The sequence below is a fragment of the Nicotiana sylvestris genome, chromosome 12, assembly GCF_000393655.2.
Source record: "Nicotiana sylvestris chromosome 12, ASM39365v2, whole genome shotgun sequence".
Taxonomy (NCBI): Eukaryota; Viridiplantae; Streptophyta; class Magnoliopsida; order Solanales; family Solanaceae; genus Nicotiana; species Nicotiana sylvestris.
In genome coordinates this window covers 69,976,101-69,998,508 of record NC_091068.1, presented here as the reverse complement: position 1 = coordinate 69,998,508, position 22,408 = coordinate 69,976,101, and the positions used below count along the sequence as shown (strand labels likewise).

The window sequence follows — 22,408 nt, the reverse complement described above, 5'->3', positions numbered from 1 at the left end:
TCGATGATCCCGAGAGGTCCGCAAAAAAATATGAGACTTGGTCGGATGCCCGGAAATGAATTTCGAGGTACCAATCCTTAGAAATTAGTTTTTGAAATAAATTATTTTGCTGAATTATTTATGAAATAAAGAAAAGAATTAATATTTGAAACTATTGGTATCGGGCCCGTATTTTGGTTCCGGAGCTTATTACAATCTTGATAAAGTATTTAAATGATAATTGTGAAATTTGGTGAAAATGGGGTTTATTTGACGTGATTAGGACCTCCGGTCGAAGAGTTATGAACTTTAAAGTGTTCTTGATGAAGATGATGAGTTTTGAGGTTTAATTCATAGTTTTACATGTTATTTTCATGATTTGATTGCACGATCAAGTCCATATGATTTTTTAGGTTGGTGTGCATGTTTGGTTTGGAGCCCCGAGGGCTCGGGTGAGTTTTGGATAGGCCACCGAGTGTTTTGAACTTAGGAAGTTTTAGATTTTCAACTGCTGTGTGTTGCAGGTCTGCAGGCTTCGCAATTGCGAGCTCGCATTTGCGAGAGACCCTTCGCAATTGCGACGATGGGCTGGGGCAGAAACTCTCGCATTTGTGAGGCTTATGTCGCAAATGCGACTTCAACAGGGACCGCAAATGCGAACAATTGTTTGCAATTGTGAAGACAGCAGGATTTGGCCTACCTTCGCATTTGCGAAGCCTGGGCCACATTTGCAAGTTCACATTTGCGAACCTAACTTCACAAATGCGATATTCGCATCTGTGCAAATTATAACTTAGTCGAAAATCTCTCATTTTTCAAACCCTTTCAAATCCAAAACACTTTGGGTGATTTTTCAAAGACAAGTACTCATCCAAATCGATTGTAAGTCATTTCTAACTCATTTTCTTCAATCTTTATCATCTTTTCTTATGATTTCAACTCAAATCAAATGTTTTCATGGGGGGAAATTGGGTGTGTTGGGTAGGACCTAGGTTTATCAAACTTTGGGTATTTGGACCTTGATTTGAGGTCTTATTTCATAACAAATTATATATTTGGATTTGTGTGGGAATGGGTAATTGGGTTTTGGTTCGAACCTCGGGTTATGATCATGTGGGCCCGGAGACAATTTTTGACTTTTTGGGAAAAACTTTAGAAAATCTATTTTCATGCATTGGAATTGATTCATTTAGCATCTATTGATATAGGTAAGTAACTTGTGGCTAAATACGAGTGAATTGGTGGTGGAATCTAGACGTAAAGCGATAATTGAGACTTGAATTGTGTTTGTGGCATCGAGGTAAGTGTTTGGTCTAACCTTAGCTTGAGAAATTAGGAGTTGTGTCCTATTTTTTATGTGTTATTTGTTGAGTACAACGTATAGGCATGGTGACGAGTATCTATACATTGGTGTCAAGCATGCCCGTGAGTCTTAAACTATGATTAATGTGATTCGGTTGTATTGTTCATGCCTTACGTGATGATTTCTATTATTGAGCAAAGCTTGTGGAAGTAATATGGGTATTTGAATATTGAAGAGCGTTGGCTCAAGTTGTAAAACGAATTGTGGAAGTATAATTGGCAATTGAACATTATAGAGCATTGGCTCAAGTTGTGAAGTAAATGTGATAAAGAGAAGAGGATTGTTATATTATCTCCCTTGCCTGGATGTTGTTGCTTTCAACACTATCTCCCTTGCTGAGATGTTGATACTTTTGATATTGTTCCCTTGCCGGGATTTAATTGTTATACTATTGTTCCCTTGCCGAGATTTAATTGTTATACTATTATTCCCTTGCCGGGATTTTAATGTGATTTTATTCATTCCCTTGCCCTAATTGCTTTGTGATTGTTGCTTGGGTGAAGAAGAGCGTTAAAGCACGAAGGGTGGTGTCGTGCATTATTTTGGTAAGAGAGTATTAAAGCACGAAGAGTGATGTTGTGCCGCACGATGTACCATTCTGTTCCTTTATACGCGTGATGATGCACGAAGGATCATTCCGTGTCATAATTATGTGAGGTAAAAGCACGAAGGGTGATGCCGCACCATTTATATTGATTTTATGGTGAGGACGAGAGTAAAGCACGAAGGGTGATGTCGTGCACTTGCCCCTGATTTTCCTAATCTTGCTTATAATTGAGTTATGGTGTTTTTTATGTTTATTTACTGATTTCTGTTGTTACTTGAATTTATTGTAATGTTATTGATTCCCTTGCCCTAATTGCTTTGTGATTGTTGCTTGGGTGAGGAAGAGTGTAAAGCATGAAGGGTGATGCCGTGCATTATTTTGGTAAGAGATTGTTAAAGCACGAAGGGTGATACCGTGTATTGTTTAGGTGAGAGAGTGTTAAAGCACGAAGGGTGATGCCGTACACTTGTCTTTGATTTCCTGATTTTTATTGATAACTGAGTTATGGTTTTTCTACATAAAATTATTGGTTTTCTGTTGATACTTGTTGTACCCGCAACATGATTTGCCCTTCCTATTTTCAATTGAACTGTGATGATCCTCATATTTATTTGTTGTTATTCTGTTATTATTCGATGTCCCTGCAGCATGTTTCCCCCTCTAATCCTTAACTGTACATTTTTGCTTTTATTTTCCGATATATATGATTTAACTACACAGGTTTTTTTGGTAGTCTAGTCCTAGCCTCGTCACTACTTTGCCGAGGTTAGGCTAGGCACTTACCAGCACATGGAGTCGGTTGTGCTGATACTACACTCTGTACTGCGTGCAGATACCGATACTGGAGTATTCGGACCATAATTTTGGCTTGTTGCCTTCAGTCCATTCGGAGATCCGAGATGGTTCTGCAGGCGTCCGCAGGCCCTGGCGTCTCCCTCTATCCTTTCATCCTGTTTCATTTACATATTTCAGAAACAAAGTCGTATTTATTTTTCGGACCTTGTTTGTAGTATTCCTAGACCGTATGTGAAGTTATGACACCAGTTCTGGGTAGTATTTGTTTAAGAAATTGTATTGGAAATATTTAAATGGTTTTAGTTGTTTCTTCCGCTTGTTTAAATTCCGATGTTATAAACTGTTGGTTCCTAATTGATTAAGGATTAAAAATGGAAAAAAAGTAAATTGTTCAAACGGTTGGCTTGCCTAGCTTTCACTAGTAAGCTCCATCACGACTCCCGAGGGTGAAAAATGCGGGTCGTGACAAGTTGGTATCAGAGCTCTAGGTTATATAGGTCTCACAATTCACAGACAAGCTTAGTAGAGTCTGAGGGATCGGTACGGAGACGTCTGTATTTATCCCTAGAGGCTACAGAGTTAGGAAGAGTTTCACTTCTTTTCTTCTTTGTAGTGTGATTTTGTTCTCTCACTACTAAATTGAAACCTCTACTCTTGTCCTTTCACGAATGGCGAAGTCACGCACCACTTCTTCAGCCGAGCAGCAACACAGACCAGTGATAGATCAGCTACGTCTTCGGAGGCTTTGTGGAGGTTGGATAGGTTTCACCAAGCTTTTCACTACCACTTACAGTGGTGCATCTTCTGAGAATCCCCGTGATTATTAATATGGCTGTCATGAGGTTCTCAGTAACATGGGGATAGTGGAGACCAATGGGGTCGAGTTTGCTACTTTTTGCTTGTCTATATCCGCCAAGACTTGGTGGAGGGATTATTGTTTGGCTAGACCAGTTGGGTCACCAGCTTTGACTTAGGATTAGTTTTCTCAACTATTTGTGGATAGGTTTCTTCCTTTCACTCAGAGAGAGATCTATCGGAGGCAGTTCGAGCATCTCCAACAGGGTTCTATGACTGTTACTTAGTACGAGACCAGGTTTATTGATTTGGCCCGCCATGCTCTTCTTATACTTCCCACTGTGAGAAGGAGTGAGGAGGTTCATTTAGGGACTCGTTCAGCCCGCTCAGCCAGCTAGAGGTAGAGGTGTTAGAGGTGGAGGTAGAGGTATTAGAGGTGGAGGTCAGGCTGCTAGAGGTGGAGGCCAGCCAGCAGTAGGCCGTCCCAGAGATGTAGTTTAGTGTGGTAGGGCCCAGCCCCGATGTTATGCTCTTCCAGATAGGCCTGAGGTTGAGACTTCCGATGCAGTTATCACAGGTACTGTTCTGGTTTGTAATAGAGATGCTTCAATTCTATTTGATCCAGGGTTTACATACTCTTATGTATCACAGGTACTGTTTGGATATGTCTACACCGGTGGGTGATTCTATTGTGGTAGATCGTGTTCATCGTTCATGTATAGTTGTGATTGGGGGTCTTGAGACTCATTTAGATTTGTTACTTCTGGACATGGTTGATTATGATGTCATATTGGGATGGACTGGTTATCACCTTACCACGCTATCTTGGACTGTCATGCCAAGGCTGTAACCTTAGCCTTGTTGAGTTAGCCTTGTTTAGAGTGGAGAGGGACCCCTGGTCATTCTACCCGTAGTGTTATCTCATATATGAAGGCTCGTCATGTGGTCGAGAAGAGGTGTTTGGCTTATTTGGCATATGTTCGTGATTCCAGTGTCGAGGTTCCTTCTATTGATTATGTGCCTGTTGTTTGTGAGTTTCTTGAGGTATCCTCTTCAGACCTGTCGGGTATGCCACCCGAAAAGGATATTGACTTATGCATTAATTTGGATCCAGTCACTCAACCCATTTCTATTCTACCGTATCGCATGGCCCCACTTGAGTTAAAGAGTTGAAGGAGCAGTTGTAAGACTTGCTTGAAAAAGGTTTCATTAGACCTAGTGTCTCGCCTTGGGGTGCGCCAGTGTTGTTTTTTAAGAAGGAGGACGGATCGATGAGAATGTGTATAGATTATCGGCAGTTGAACAAAGTTACAATCAAGAATAAGTATCCATTACCGAGGATTGACGATTTGTTTGATCAGCTTCAGGGTGGCAAGGTATTTTCGAAGATTGACTTGAGATCTGGCTACCATCAGTTGAGGATTAGAGTATCCAATGTCCCTAAGACAGTTTTTCGCACTCGGTACGGGCATTATGAGTTCTTGGTGATGTCATTTGGGTTGACCAATAACCCAACAACTTTTATGGATTTGATGAACCGAGTGTTCAGGCCTTACTTGGATTCATTCGTGATAGTCTTCATTGATGATATTTTGATCTATTCCCGCAGCCGGGAGGAGCATGAGCAGCATCTAAGAGTGGTCCTCCAGACTTTAAGAGATAGTCAGTTGTATGCAAAGTTTTCGAAGTGTGAGTTCTGGTTGATTTCAGTTGCATTCTTCGGTTATGTTGTATCAGTAGAGGGTATTCAAGTAGATCCGAAGAAGATTGAGGCAGTCAAGAACTGGCCTAGACCAGCATCAGCTACAAAGATTCAGAGTTTCTTGGGTTTGGTAGGCTATTATCGTCGATTTGTGGAGGGGTTTTCGTCTATTGCATCCCCGATGACAAGGTTGACGCAGAAGGGTGCCCGGTTCATGTGGTCGGACGAGTGTGAGGCGAGATTTCAGAAGCTCAAGACAGCTTTGACTACGGCGTCGGTGTTGGTTTGCCCACATGTTTAGGGACTTATACAGTTTATCGTGATGCATCTTGTATTGGACTTGGTGCGGTGTTGATGCATGATGGCAAGGTCATTGCCTATGCTTCGCGGCACTTGAAGATTCATAAGAAGAACTATCCATTCCATGATTTGGAGTTAGCATCCATTGTTCACGCGTTGAAGATTTGAAGGCATTATCTATATGGCGTGTCATGTGAGGTGTTCACGGATCACAAGAGTTTGCAATACTTGTTCAAGCAGAAGGAGCTAAATTTGAGGTAGAGAAGGTTGTTACAGCTATTGAATGACTATGATATCACCATCTTATATCATCTGGAAAAGGCTAATGTGGTGGCCGATGCTTTGAGTAGGAAGTCAGCCAGTATGAGCAGTCTTGCTTATATTCCAGTCGGTGCGAGACCGCTTGCTTTGGATGTTCAGACTTTGGCCAATCAGCTCGTAAGGTTGGATGTTTCTGAGCCCAGCCATATGTTAGCTTTCATAGTCGCTCGTTCTTCACTATTGGAGTGTATCCGAGATCGGTAGTATGATGATCCATATTTGTGTGTCCTTAGGGACACGGTGCCGCACGGAGGTGCCAAGCATGTTACCTTAGGAGATGATGAACTTTTGAGGCTGCAGGGTCGAGTTTGTTTTCCTAATGTGGATGGGCTCTAGGAGTTGATTTCAGAGGAGGCCCATAGTTCCCGGTACTCTATTTATCCGGGCGCCGCTAAGATGTATCAGGATTTGCGATAGCATTATTGGTGGAAAAGAATAAAGAAGGACATTGTTGCATATGTGGCTCGGTGTTTGAATTGTCAGCAGGTTACGTACGAGCATCAGAGGCCTAGTGGTTTGTTCCAGAAGATTGAGATTCCCGAGTGGAAGTGGGAGCGTATCACTATAGACTTTGTTTTTGGATTCCCACAGACTCAGAGGAAGTTCGATGCAGTGTGGGTTATTGTTGATAGGCTGACCAAGTCAGCACATTTCATTCCGGTGGTAGTCTCTTATTCTTCCGAGAGGTAACCTGAGATCTACATTCGGGAGATTATTTGTCTTCATGGTGTGCTCGTGTCTATCATTTCGGATCGAGGTACTCAGTTTACCTCGCATTTCTGGAGAGCAGTTCAGCGGGAGTTGGGCACACGAGTTGAGTTGAGCACAGCATTTCATCCTCAGACGGACGGGCAGTCCGAGTGCACTATTCTGATTTTGGGAGGATATGCTCCGAGTTTGTGTCATTGACTTTGGAGGCTCGTGGGATCAGTTCTTGCCTTTAGCAGAGTTTGACTACAACAACAGCTACCAGTCGAGTATCTAGATGGCTCCTTATGAGGCTTTATATGGTAGGCGGTGTCGGTCACCGGTTGGATGGTTAGAGCCAAGACATTCTTGGTTGTTGGGTACAGATCTAGTACAGGATGCCTTGGACAAGGTCAGGATCATTCAGGAAAGGCTTCGTACATCTCAATCTAGAGAAAAGAGTTATGCCAACCGTAAGGTTTGTGATTTGTCATTCATGGTCGGTGAGAGGGTGTTGCTTCGGGTGTCGCTATGAAGGGCATGATGAGATTTGGGAAGAGGGGCAAGCTTAGCCCAAGATTTGTTAGCCCGTTTGAGATTCTTGATCATGTGGGAGAGGTTGCTTACAGACTTGCATTGCCACCGAGCTTATCAACTGTACATCTAGTGTTTCATATGTCCATGCTTCGGAAGTATCACAGCGATCCATCCCACGTGCTAAATTTCAGCACTGTCCAGTTGGACAAGGACTTGTCCTATTAGGAGGAGCCGGTAGCTATTCTAGATCGGCAGGTTCGTAAATTGAGATTGAAGAGTTTCCCTTATGTTCGTGTTCAATGGAGAGGTCAGCCTGCTGAGGCATCGACATGGGAGTCCGAGTTCGATATGCGGAGCCGTTATCCCCATCTTTTTCTAGACTCAGATACTTCCTTCTTATGTCCATTCGAGGGCGAACGGTTTTTTTAGAGGTGGAGGATGTGATGACCTTTTAGAAACAAATTCAGTGTTCCGAGGCCTTAAAACCTCCTTTTTACCTCACCTCAATTTGCATGCGTGGTTCGGACCTATACCCGGAAAGCCTTTTATGTGAAAATATGAGAAATAGAAATTCTAGAGTTAAAATTTGATTATGGTTGACTTTGGTTAACATTTTGAGCAAAGAGACCCGGATCCGTGTTCCGACGATCCCAGGAGGGCTCGGGTGAGTTTTGGATAGGCCACAGAGTGTTTTAGACTTAGGAAGTTTCACATTTTCAGCTGATGTGTGTTACAGGTCTGCAGGCTTCGCAATTGCGAGAGACCCATCGCAATTGCGATGATGGGCTGGGGCAGGAACCCTCGCATTTGGAGGCTTATGTCACAAATGCGACCTTAACAGGGACTGCAAATGCGAAAAATTGTTCGCAATTGTGAAGACAGCAGGATTTGGCCTACTTTCTTATTTGCGAAGCCTGGGCCGCATTTGCGAGTTCGCATTTGCGAACCTGACTTCGCAAATGTGATATCTGCACCCTGCGTCTCCCTCTATCCTTTCATCCTATTTCATTTAGGTATTTCAGAAGCAGTATCGTATTTATTTTTCAGACATTGTTTGTAGTCTTCCTAGACCATCTTGAAGTTGTGACACCAGTTCTGCATAATATTTGTTGAAGAAATTGTATTTGAAATATTTAAATGGTCTTAGTTGTTTCTTCCGCTTTTTAAAATTTCGCTGTTATAAACTGTTGGTTCCTAATTGATTAAGGATTAAAAATGGAAAACAAGAAAGTAAATTGTTCAAACTGTTGGCTTGCCTAGATTTTACTAGTAGGCGCGATCACGACTCCCGAGGGTGGGAAATCCGGGTCGTGACAGAGAGAGTGAAAGCAATGGTCATGAGAATACATAGTTAACTTCATAGCTTTTAAAAGCAATGATTGTAAGAACACAAGTTTTGAATTTGCTTGTGCTTTCGAAATATGTACATTATAGGCTATGTTGGGTTAAACTTAAAAACATTGGCCATTTTATATTATGGTATGAAGTCATGTGTATTTTCTTGTAATTCTTTCCTTAAGATTGATGATACAAATTTATAAAAGCTTATAAGTTTTCATTTGTAAATCCGGCCAATGAATTCTATCTTCGACATAGGAAATAAGTTAAGCAAAACTCTAAAAGAACTAATCAATAAATTAAATTGATCGATTAGGATATGTATCTTAACATGAAAAGTTAAATAAGATTTAATGAAGGAATTTCAAGATTGAACTGAGCAATACAATTACCAATTTTGTTGTTTTCAGGTATTACTTGGGTAGCACAACATGAGACCGTGAAACTGTTGGGATCGTTATTTCGCTGGTAAAAAGAAAACTTGGTGGTATTTTCGCTGAACTGGGGGACCACTTGATCGACGAGTTGTGCTCACGCTTCAAGAGGCAGCCTGTATAACTTTGTACACGCTAGTTGCCCAGATTACATACAATTTTAATACTGGAATTGCTTTCGGCATATAATAATTCATCGATTAGTATTAGAAACCATTCATGTGTTACTAGATAACTAGGTTCTTTCATGAAACGAAATTCCATATTTATGTATATTTTGATTGCCATGACCTTGCATTAGTAATTAGCTTAACTTCTCACCAGTTCATGTGGTACTAACATATTGGAAATCATCCGTCTAATGCATGCTTGTCCTTGTAATAGTCGTATCATCTTGCTCAAGCTATACAAACTATCGTCATAGTGCTTCTATTCCACAACCTTGAAAGAAAACTCTTCATAAGAACTTCATAATATGACATTTAACCTCAAACAATCTCATAGGAGATAACCCACTCGTTTAGTCTCAGTGTACCTTACCTTGGCTACTAGCTTCTATGTGATCATTTGAACTTTCTAAATCTACACTCCTCCATAATATGTAAGAATTTGTTCCATCCCATTAAAGAACTAATAATATCCCGTCGATATGTCTATGTCATAAGAGTATAGTAGTCAACCACCTTAATGCTGAAGCACTCCTAATTTCTAGGAGTATCTTAAACAAGCCCTTTTTCTTATATTCAAACTTTTCAAGTGTGGTTCTTATACATATAACACTTACTACATAGCCATCTCGCTAATCAATCCGAATCCACAAACCTAAACTAAAGCATCAAATAAATAAAAGAAATAAGAACGCAAACTTTAATACAAACGACCCCTAAAACTGATGTCTCAAGTCATGAGCAACTAAGAATAAGAATACAATGTTGATATGAGAAAATACTTCATCTATTTGAATATGCATAAATAGAATACAAGATCTTCAACTACCATGAACAAATGTCAGCTAATAACTGGAACACTGAAATATTTCGTCATTCTCGTTCCAAAATTCCACATTAGCTTAGCTTCAAAATCTGGGTGCAAGGTGCACACGTGTAGTACGAGTATAACCGACCTTATGTACTCAATAAGTATCAAGATTAACCTCAAAAAAATAGTGCCGAAGTTTAGTTAAGAATTACTCACTTTATATAATTGGTGCCGTTCATAAGCATATACAATAAAAGAAAAACAACCAAGAAACAACGAATATCTATTATAAGATGCACCGTCAATGAAGAAGATAATAACATGCTTTTTTGGATAATAAGGTTACAAGCATATAAAAATGCACCAAATTCGCATGTAAAGGAGACATGAAACAAGTAGTAAAGACTCAAATTTTGTATTAATCTCACACCCTCCAAGTGTTTTATAACTTGCTATACATCAAATCCCATGTCTGTATCAAATGCATGAATACACACACACACATATATATATATATATATATATATGATATGCATGCATCTTTCTATATGAGTCTAGAATTTAAATACATGATAAAGACTCAAAATTTTATGTTAACCAACACCCTCTAAGTGTCTAACAACCTACTAAATATATCCAATGCATATGTAAAATGCATTGAATAGCATATGAGGATGATATGCATAAATGTTTTATGTAAAAGTATCATGAATATGTGTATCTCATGTCAAACCAGAAACTCGTCAGTTTCTCACAACATGTGCGTGCATGACCCAAGGTAACATAGATAATAACATGACTTCAAAGACATGTATCCAATCCATGCGCCATGTCCGATTATAATATCTCTATAATCAATTATTAGTTTGCACAAAAATACCCATCGTGCCAATATTTCTCTTATCCTCACAACAACAGTAACAGTAACAACAATAACATACATAGTATATTTCTACTTGTGGGGTCTAGGAAAGCTAGTGTATATGAAGACCTTACCCCTACTCAGTGAAGGATCGAGAGGTTATTTCCAATAAACCCCCAGCTTAGAAAGGTAGGGATGGGGACAATAAGAAGAAGCAGAGGGAGAAAAGAAGAGGAAAAACAAAGAAGGAGAGGGGAGAGGGGAGGGGGGAATAAGTAGTACCAAAATAGTAACAACGGGAAAATATGATAACCGAAACAAACTAAACAACACGATGTAATATAGATCTGAGAAAGAAGAAAGTACAAACAAGCTACTAGTGCTACTAGTAAGAAATGAGGAAAATCACAACTACCTGCTAACCATCTACCCTAATCCTCGACCTCCACACCCTCCTATCAAGGGTCATTTCCTTAATGAGTTGAAGCCGCGTCATGTCCTGCCTAATCACCTCTCCCAGTACTTCTTAGGTCTGCCTTGACTTCTTCTCAAACTCGTCGTGGTCAACCTCTCCCACCTCCGACAGAGCGTCAATGTTTCTCCTCTTAACATGCCCAAACCATCTCTGCCTCGACTCCCACATCTTGTCCTCACCATGCATATATATCAATCTACATGAAAATACTCAACGCGCCAATATAAATCTCATTCTCACCATACATGTAAATAAGAGACTGTCATGCATGATGCAATGTATATGTACAAGAGGGATAATTATGTATGGTGTATGCATATGTACAAGAAATACTAGATATGCATGGTGTATGCATATGCATATTCTATGACCTCAACTATAGCATACAAACCAACATACATTTAGCCCATCTGTCAAGATCTAAAATCCTGCCATAAGGGTCTTGATGGCATATACTTGTTAAGACTAGGTAAGCCTATCATATAGCAATATTAATCCGAATATAACAACTTAAAACTTAAATAGAAACTGAGAAATATCATAACACAACTAAACGGAGATACAACGGTCATCATCCCAAAACCTGGTAATATAGAGTTATAAGTTGTACATGGAATACATAAGAAATATGAAAGATATATAACAATTTGAGATACATAAACAATAGAAAATAAAGTAAGAGGGTGACTCTGAGACCTACGAACTGAATAATAAGGATACCTTGAAATCTCCAACAGCTCTGTCTCAACTCTCTATTGATCAACTCGATCTGAAGTACCTGAATCTGCACATAGAATGTGCAAAGGCGTAGTATGAGTACACCACAGTCGGTATCCAATAAGTATCAATGCTAACCTCAATGGAGTAGTGACGAAATTCAAGTCCTGACACTCACTGGTCAATAACATGTGCTAAATATCAACAGAACACTGATAACGGAAAGCATAACGGAACAAATATCAACAACCACAAAGAATGTGTAACAATAACTCAAAGTTGAATAATTTATTTTTACCATCAAAAATCATTCGGAACGGGGCATGTGATAACGTATCAAATTCAACCAATAACTCATAAAGCACAAGACAGAAATATTAAAGAAACACGTTTGTGATCAAAATATCAACCGCCGATTCCAACATATGAATAATAACAAAGGCACATCATGATATATCTCATAACATCCCCAAAAAAGGCACCCTTACATCGCCACATGCACATAATCAATGGAATGCCTCCCTTATATCGCCACATGCTCATAAATTGACACCCTTGTCTTACTGCATCCACATCACAGTGAAATACCTCCCTTATACTCCACACAACTAGAATCATGTTTAACAAGTGCCACACTATAACAAAAAAACAATACCTAAAATCATATCAATATATTGCCCACAGCTAAACCACAATGTCGTTACACCCCATATTTTCATACGTAAGAGTACGTCGTAAGTCAATTGATGTAAGCTCAGAAATGAAATCATCTTTGAAAATTTTACAAAGTTATTTAATCATGTTAACATAGAGGTTAAAAATATTTAAGAACATAAATACCAAGTACCAAGAGGGTTTGAATGCTTAGAAGCTAAAAGAATTGAAGAAAATAAGTTTCGTCGAATGTCAACAAGTTGCAATGTTATAACATATACTTTTGGGGTGAGACTAGGATGCTTAACATTATAAGGAGATTATGTTATGAGTTATTTTAGTCATATGATAGTAATGTGTTATGTTTTGAAGTCAAGCGAGTTGTGGAACAAAAGTTGGAAAAGGTCATCATAAGTTAAATTCATAAATGTGTTGAAACTTTGGTCAAATGTAAGTGCGATTTTCTGTCAATATACTTAGAGTTACGGGGTGTTACGCCTATAAAATTAAAGATCTATGAGTTATTTTCTAAATCATTAAACGATTTGTCAATATGATATTGGAGTAGAGAGACATTTGCCTTTTTCTAAGACTGCACAGACTGCTAGATGACAAGTAGGAGTGTCACCTACTTGCTTAAATGAGAGGATTATATATGTTCGAAAATGGGCTAGTTTGGGTCGTCAAAAGACAACTTTTAAATTCCTATTTCATTTAAATTCAACTTTTTCTGAGACTGCACAGACTGCTAGATGACAAGTAGGAGTGTCACCTACTTGCTTAAATGAGAGGATTATATATGTTCGAAAATGGGCTAGTTCGGGTCGTCAAAAGACAACTTTTAAATTCCTATTTCATTTAAAGAACCAAGGTAGGTGTAGAGTTATTCAACGAATAAGGTAAGTTTACTACTCTCTTTCATCCATTTTTTTTGCTGGAGATGTATGGAAAGTCGTTCTATAATTGTAAGAACGCACGAGACGGTGCTCAGAAGTCGTGAGTTCGAGTTATTCACTTGTAGCGGACTGTTTTATGGACTGTTTTGTTTTTCTTTTGGATTGCGTGTTTTACTACTCTTTTATGGAGTTTCGGAGGAGGAATGGTATGGAGAAACACCACATAAATTCTGGGTGGTGGGCTGTCGTTCTTTGTATCATTTTTGAGCTGTTTGACACTAGTACGGTGATCGTTTTGTGTATGAAGAGATTGGGGTATGTTGGGCTATTTTGTAGTATTTTGTGGTGGATATGATGTTGTAAAATGATGTATATATGGTGTTATTGTTTTGTTCTTGTGATGTTGGTGTTATTCTAAATTTGGAGGAAGTAAGGATTATAGAGAAGATGCTGCCCGTTTTAATACAAAATAAGATTGTCGTTCGTTGTGCGATAGTTGTACCTTTCATAATTTAATGATAGTATCATTATCGTTGTTGTAGATTCAGGTGCGAAGAAGCAAGTTCTACTTGGTGATTGGAAAGACTGTGATAAGGAATGTTAAGGCTAAACCTTTTTTCATTTTGGCATGATACAGTAACTCCATGTGTTTGCTAACGAGACATAAAGAGAAGTTCATATTCTTGAATTTATGTACATTGTCCTAGTCGCATAAGTTACAGCATTTTCCCTTATTGGGACTTTACATTTAGTTAAGTATTGTCTTCTTCCAGTCGAGAGAGCAGAGAGTTTATATATATATATATATGTATATGTATATATATATATATATACAGTATTATAGCATTTTAACCACCATCGAGCTATAATCAATGGGCAAGCCCCTATTGGGAAACTACTGATCATATGGTAAGTTATATACCGAGTCTATTGTGGTCGAGCGCCTATGAGCAAGCCCAAAATGTCCAAGATACAGCGCCTAGTATGGTAGATCGCCTATGAGCGAACCTACTACGATAGAGTAGTTATATACCGAGCCTTATAGGGCCGGAAAGCTATTTATTTACTATATTAAGAGAGTTGAGTCAGTATCAGTAGGTAAGCATATCTTCAGATCATCTTTGACTCGCAGTTTCTTTTAGTTATTATATTATTAGTTCAGTTTAAGAGTTCATTTATTCAGTTGCCTTACATACTCGGTACGTTATTTCTTCCTGATGTCCATTTTGTCGGGGACGCTGCATTTAATGCCTGCTGGTCCTGATAGACAACTGGATAGACCTTCCCAACATAGTCAAACATCAGCTTGGTTGTTAAGCTCCACTTCCTCGGAGTTACCAGGTCTAGACCCTGTAGTCCATTATATATATATATAGGTTCGATGGGTAGGCCGAGGCCCTATCAGGACCATGATACAGTTCAGTTATCTCTAAAGTCTTGGAGACGAGTCCTGTGTATTTTGTATATAAGTATTGTTGCCATTCCAACCCTATGTATATGTTCAGTTTGGTATTGTTGGTTGGCAACGTTCATGGCAGCCTCCTCGGCTTAAGTTGAAGGTTACCCCTCTAGAGTTCACAGTTACAGAGTGGTACGCTCGGGCCGAGTGTTGCACCGAGTGCGGGTATGCCTCTTCAGGTTTGGGGCATGAAAAACTTGGTATCAGAGCAGTTCTATCCTAGAGATTCTACAAGTCGTGTCTAGTAGAGTCTTGTTTATGGGTGTGTTGTGCACTACACTTGTAAGCAGAAGGCTATAAGGCATTTAGGAATGTCACTTTTTTTTCTTACTTAGATCATGTGGTAGAGCTCAGTTGTAAGATTCAAACTCCTAACTTTTATTTTATTCGTAATACAACGATTACTACATCTAGAAAGACAGTTGGTAAGAGATTGAATGTGGTTGTGCAACGGTTGAGTCAGAAGAACTCAATTTCGCATCATGCTTACGATGAGTAAATCTGAGGTCTTCAGCAGATCATGTGTATACTAAGAAGTGTAAGCTTCTTGGTAAGGATCCCTAAGGCATAAATATTTATCCACCCATATGGTAAAAGGAAACAATGGAATCATAAGTTATTCAAGTTTCAATAAGTAAAAGAAGCAAGATGGAGAAGGGTACGAGGTACCTAGTTAATGAAGATTATCAGTATTTAAAATTCAGGCAGAGAAATATAAGTATTTGAGTTACCGTCTATAGTAACAAGTATGTACAAGTAGTCACACCCATCTTAATTATGCCATGTGGGAGCTAACAGATATTGTTTAAAAGAAGGATGTGATATAATGATCCAGCTGGGCTTAAAGTAACCCAAAATTATGGATGGATTGTTAGCATTAGCTGACATTTCTGAAGGATATTGTGTCACGACCCCGGTTCGCCCTCCGTGAACCATCGTGACGGCACCTAATTCCCTACAACTATGTAAGCTTAATAATGCGGAAAAACAAACAAATTTGCGGTAGAAAATAATTTAAACCAGAAATAGAGTAATAAAACAACGTTTAAAGGTGTCGCTCGGCATACACAATATTTAACTCACAAAAACCAATACATATTCCCAAAACTCGGAGACCTATGAAACCACAAGCCTTTGAATATCTAACAGTGTCTAACTCTAGAATATCTACCAAGGAAAAGAAATACAGAAGGGCTAATACTTAAAAGCGAGAATAGAAAGGGACTCCTCGATCTGCGAACGCGGCAGATATACCTCGAAGTCTCTGGGGCAGTCGCCTAGCCTCAAGGGTGATAGGACTGGATCGAAGTACATGGATCTGCACATGAAAAACATGCGTAGAAAGGGCATGAGTACACCACAACGGTACTCAGTAAGTTTCAAGCCTAACCTCGGTCGGGTAGTGACGAGGAAGGTCAGGGCCCTACTGAGGATAAATAAAATATAAATTTCGACAGTGTAGAACAGAACAGTATAAATAAGAACAGTAGTAAAAGTAACGCAGGATATAAAGGACAGCAACAACTATTACAGAGGCAAAGTACACAGAAAGAAATACGACTCAGTACCAAAAATAACAATCGGGGACCTCCCAAGATACTGTCCTGTAGTCCCAAATATACGTATCCAATAGGTCTCCTGAGATACCATCCCGCAGTCCAAATCATAGTGCGTGGGGATTTACCGGAATCTTGTTCCGTAGTCCAAAATATAAATATCCAGTACTGGGGGAATCTACCGGGTGTAGTCCCATTGTTCCATATAACTATGCAGAGGTATCTACCGGAATCCTACATCCGTAGTCCCAAATATAAACAGATAAGGGGGAGCTACCGGAATCTCGCATCCGTAGTCTCAATGTAAATACATAGCAGCAACAGGGAAATACTCAGAAATGTCAAATTCCATATTAAGGCAAACAAGTAAGTCTAGCCTAGCATGCTGCACAGAATTCAGGTAAGCAGTTTGACCAAATAAAGCAAATAAATCACTTAGACATGCTTTCCTAAGCTAACAACAGGCTTAATAGTGCAAGTAATAAAAACAGGAAAGAAAACATACTAGTAATTACTTTATGAAAAATTGGATTTTCAACAATTAGCACAAGTACGCACTCATCACCTCATGTACAAGGCATTTCAATTAACAATAATACCAAATCCTAAGGGGAAGGTCCCCCACACAAGGTTAGGCAACCCACTTACCTCGAACCAGCTCAAATCAATCCAAAACCACGCTCTTGCCACAAGTACTCGACTCCAAATGGCCCAAATCTATTCAATTCAATTTGATAATGTAAATAATACTTCAACTAATTGATTATACAATTAAATTCTAAGCTAATACGTGAAATTAGGTAAAATGACCAAAACGCCCCCGGGCCCTTCATCTCGGAATCAGGTAACATTTACATTTCCAGAATCCTCACACTCTCACGAGTTCAGTCATACCAAAAGTACCAAAATCCGACCTCAATTGGTCCCTCAAATCATCACTCAAAGGCCTCTAACTAGTCAAGCCCTAACCCACAAATTACCACTAATTTTCCATATTTCTTCATGCTTAAATTAATAAAAATCGTTCCAATAACGAGTTTAGGGACCAAAGACCTTACCCCAATGAACTCCTCTAAAAATCCCTCTTGAAAAGTGCTTCCCAAGCTTCTTCCCATTTGAAATATGGTAAAAAATATCTAAATTTCGCGAAGGTAAGTATTTATATGCTTCTGCCCAGCGATTTCTGCATCTGCGGTCCCGCTTCTACGACTTCTTATTAAATCCCCTTTTCTTCTTCTGCGATAGATCCTTCGCACCTACAGTCTCGCAGGTGCGATACCCTTCTCGCACCTGTGGCTCCTGCTGGACCTCCCCAATACCACTTCTACGGCTCAGCACCTGCTGTCCCACACTCGCATGTGCGGTTATGACAAAAAACCAGTTGAAGCTGCAACTTCATACTCCAAAAATTCTTCCGTCAACCATCAGAAATCATCCCGAGGCCCCCGGGACCTCTACCAAAGGCACCAACTAGTCTAATACCACTGTCCAAACTTATACCAATCCTTAAAACACCTAAAACAACATTGAAACGATGAATCAACCATGGATTAAAGCCTAAAAATTCCAAAATTCTAAAAATACGCTTTCGATCAAAAGGTCTATCAAAACTCGTCCAAATGACCTCAAATTTTGCACACACATCACATTTAACGCTACGGAGCTACTCCAACTTCCGGAATTCCATTTTGACCCTTGAATCAAAATCTCACTATCGAACCGGAAACTTCAAAATTCAACCTTTCGGCATTTCAAGCCTAAATTAGCTACTGACCTCCAAAACACAATTCAAACACACTCCTAACCCCGAAATCACCCCACAGAGCTAACGGAACGATTGGAATTCCATTCTGAGGCCGTCTTCATACTGTTCCGACTACGATCAACTTTCCAACACTTAAGCTTTCATTTAGGGACTAAGTGCCCCAAAACTCTCCGAAACTCAAAATCGAACATCCCGGCGAATCAAAATAGCAGAAATAAACATGGGGAAAGCAGTTAATAAGGGATCCGGGCGTAAATTCGTAAAACAACCGGTCGGGTCGTCACATCCTACTACACTTAAACATTCGTTCTTCCTCGAACGAGTATAGAGACATACCTGAAGTAGTGAAAAGATGAGGGTAACGGCTACGCATATCCTGCTCGGTCTCCCAAGTCGCCTCCTCGACCGGTTGACCCCGCCACTAAACCTTCATGAATGCAATGTTCTTTGACATCAGCTTTCTAACCTGCCTATCCAATATTGCCACTGGCTCCTCAACATAGGACTGAACTGAAATCTAACATGTGCGACGGATCACCGTGATACCTCCAGAGCATCGAAACATAAAATACCGGATGAACTCCTGCCAAGATGGGAGGTAAGGCAAGCTCATAAGCAACCTCCCCAACACGCCTCAATATCTCAAAAGGGCCAATAAACCTCGAACTCAACTTCCCTTTCTTCCCAAATCTCATAATGCCCTTCATAGGCGAAACCCGAAGCAGAACCCGCTCTCCAACCATATAGGAAATGTCATGAACCTTCTAGTCAGTGTAACTCTTCTGTTGGGACTGGGCTATACAGAGTCTATCCTAAATCACCTTAACCTTCTCCAAAGCATCCTGTACTAAGTTTGTGCCCAACAATCTAGCCTCACTCGGTACAAACCAAACCACCGGGGATCTACACCGCCTACCATATAAAGCCTCATACGGTGCATCTAAATGCTGGACTGATAGTTGTTGTTGTAGGCAAACTCTGCCAATGGCATGAATTGATCCCAAGACCCTCCAAATTCAATCACACATGCACGGAGCATATCCTCAAGATTTTGAATAGTGCGCTCGGACTGCCCGTTCGTCTGAGGGTGAAATGTTATACTCAACTCCACCCGAGTACCCAACTCATGTTGAACGGCTCTCCAAAATCGTGATGTGAACTGAGTACCTCTGTTTGAAATGATGGAAACTGGAATACCATGCAGACGAATAATCTCCCAGATATAGATCTCTGCCAACCGCTCTGAAGAATAAGTAGTACACATAGGAATAAAGTGAGCGGACTTGGCCAGCCAATCAACAATCACCTAAATAGCATCAAACTTCCTCAAAGTCTGTAGGAGTCCAACTATAAAGTCCTTGGTGATCCACTCCCACTTCCACTCCGGAATCTCTATCTACTGAAGCAATCCACCTGGTCTCTAGTGCTCGTACTTCACCTGCTGATAGTTGAGGCACCGAGCTACAAACCCAACTATATCTTTCTTCATTCTCCTCCACCAATAGTGCTATCTCAAATTATGATACATCTTCACGACACCTGGATGGATTGAATACTGCAAACTATAGGCCTCCTCTAGAATCAACTCCTGAAGCCCATCAATATTGGGTACACAAATCCGACCCTACATCCTCAATACCCCATCCTCACCAATAGGTATATCTCTGGCATCTCTGGCATCACCGTGCTGAACCTTGTCCTTGAGGACAAGCAAATGAAGGTCATCATACTGACAGTCTCTGATACGATCAAATAAGGAAGACCGAGAAACCATACAAGCTAGAACCCGACGGGGCTCCGAAAGATCCAATCTCACAAACTGGCGGGCTAAGGCCTGAATATCCATCGCCATAGGCCTCTCCGATGCTAGTAAATAAGCCAAACTCCCCAAACTCTTTGCCCAGCAGCTCAAAGCATCAGCCACCACATTGGCCTTGCCCAGGTGATACAAAATAGTGATATCATAGTCCTTCAACAACTCTAACCATCTCCTCTGGCGCAAATTTAGATCCTTTTGCTTGAACAGGTGTTGTAAGCTCCGATGATCAGTATAAATCTGACAAGGCACACCGTATAAATAATGGTGCCAGATATTCAGGGCGTGGACAATGGCAGCTAACTCAAGGTCATGGACAGGGTAATTCCTCTCATGTACCTTCAACTGTTTGGACGCATAGGCAATCACCCTACCATCCTGTATCAACACCGCTCTGAGGCCGATCCTCAAGGCATCACAATAGACCGTATAAGACCCCGAACCTGTAGGCAGTATCAAAATTGGGGTTGTAGTCAAAGCTGTCTTGAGCTCCTGGAAGCTCGCCTCACACTCTTCCGTCCACTGGAACGGAGCACCCTTCTGGATCAGTCTGTTCATAGGGGCTGCAATCGATGAAAACTCTTTAACAAAACGATGGTAGTAACCCGCCAAGCCAAAGAAATTGCAGATCTCTGTATCTGAGGATGGCCTGGGCCAATTCTGCACGGCCTCTACTTTCTTCGTATCCACCTGAATACCCTCACTCGATACCACGTGGCCTAAGAATGCCACGGAATCCAACCAAAACTCACATTTCGTGAACTTAGCATATAATTTCTCCTCTCTCAGAGTCTGAAGCACAGTTCTTAAGTGCTGCTCATGATCTTCCCGACTCCAGGAATAGACCAGAATATCATCAATAAAGACAATGACGAACGAGTCAAGATACGGCCGGAACACACTGTGCACCAAATGCATAAAGGATGCTGGGACATTGGTCAGCCCAAATGACATAACAAGGAACTCGTAATGACCATACCGAGTCCTGAAAGCAGTCTTCGAGATATTTAGCTCCCGAATCTTCAACTAATGGTAACCTAAGCGCAACTCAATCTTAGAAAACACTCGTGCGCCCTGAAGTTGGTCAAATAGATCATCAATATGAGGCAAAGGATAACGGTTCTTCACTGTAACCTTGTTCAATTGGCGATAATCAATACACATACGCATAGAACCATACTTTTTCTTCACAAACAAGACAGGAGCACCCCAAGGTGATACACTGGGCCGAATAAAACCCTTATCAAGCAATTCCTGCAACTGATCCTTCAATTCCTTCAACACAGGAGGAGCCATACGATACAGAGGAATAGAAATGGGCTGAGTTCCCGGGAATAGATCAATGCCAAAATCAATATCTCTATCAGGAGGCAACCCTAGAAGATCCGCTGGAAACAAATCGGGAAAATCTCGTACTACTGGGACTGAATCAACTGAAAGGGTATCAATACTAACATCTCTCACATAAGTTAAATACCTGTCACACCCTTTCTCAACTATACGTTGAGCCTTAAAGAAAGAAATAACTCTACTGGGAATGTGATCTAAAGTACCCCTCCACTCAACACGCGGTACACCTGGCATAGCTAGCGTCATATTTTTGGCGCGACAATCAAGAATAGCATAATGGGGCGACAACCAGTCCATGCCCAAGATAATATCAAAATCTACCATGATAAGCAATAATAAATCGGCTCTAGTCTCAAAACCACTAAGAGCAACCAAACACGACTGATAAATGCGATCCACAACAAGAGAATCTCCCACAGGAGTAGAAACATAAATAGGGAACTCAAAGAATCTCGAGGTACACCCAAATGTGGAGCAAAATACTAAGACACATAAGAGTAAGTGGAGCCTGGATTTAATAGAACTGATGCATCTCTTTGACAAACCAGTATAATACATGTGATGACAGAATCGGAGGCAACAACCTTGGTACAGGCAGGAAGGGCATAGTATCTGTCCTGGCCTCCCCCTCTAGGGTGACCTCTACCTCCCTGACCTCTACCTCTAGCTGGCTGAGCAGGTGGGGGTAGCAACTGGAGCTGTAACCATAGCCTGAGAACTCTGCGGGGCACGCGGTAGCTGAGAAGCCTGTGGAGGTGTACTCCTCCCAAGTCTGGGGCAATCCCTCACCATATGGCATATGTCACCACACTCAAAAAAGCTCTGGGAGGATGTGGTGGTTGTGACTAGCTTGGTCTAGGTCTGCTAGACTGACCTCAAAAAGCACCCCGCGCTAGAGGCGTGCTAGATATTGGAGGTGCATAATAAGGCTCCTGAGGCCTAGGAGGAGCTGGAATACCACTGGCTGCTGGAAGAGGTGAATGAACAAGGTGACTCATATAACCCCTACCATGACGACCTGCAGCTGGGGCACACGTACCAGAATAATGACCCGACACTCGAAACCTCTTGGCCTCCATCTA

The 22,408-nt window shown here is 40.7% G+C and overlaps 1 protein-coding gene across 1 annotated transcript; it reads right to left on the bottom strand.

Annotated features, from left to right (window-relative positions):
* Nucleotides 1-16,693: 16,693 nt before the first annotated feature.
* On the bottom strand, nt 16,694-21,650 carry LOC138883192 (uncharacterized). Its single transcript, XM_070163857.1, has 3 exons — nt 21,280-21,650; nt 19,800-19,899; nt 16,694-16,780 (listed from the first exon to the last, which is right to left on the bottom strand). Exons 1-3 carry the CDS (start codon nt 21,648-21,650, stop codon nt 16,694-16,696), a joined length of 558 nt encoding a protein of 185 aa, XP_070019958.1.
* Nucleotides 21,651-22,408: the final 758 nt, after the last annotated feature.

Excerpts from the sequence above, each read along its gene's own strand:
- LOC138883192 (XM_070163857.1), bottom strand. The coding sequence starts at position 21,650 with ATGGTAGATTTTGATATTATCTTGGGCATGGACTGGTTGTCGCCCCAT. Across the intron at positions 19,900-21,279 it reads CAGCCCATTTCTATTCCTCT|AGACTGTCAGTATGATGACC; the intron begins GTATCGTATGGC and ends TGATCGTATCAG. Across the intron at positions 16,781-19,799 it reads TACCTATTGGTGAGGATGGG|CATGCTAGGCTAGACTTACT; the intron begins GTATTGAGGATG and ends AATTCTGTGCAG.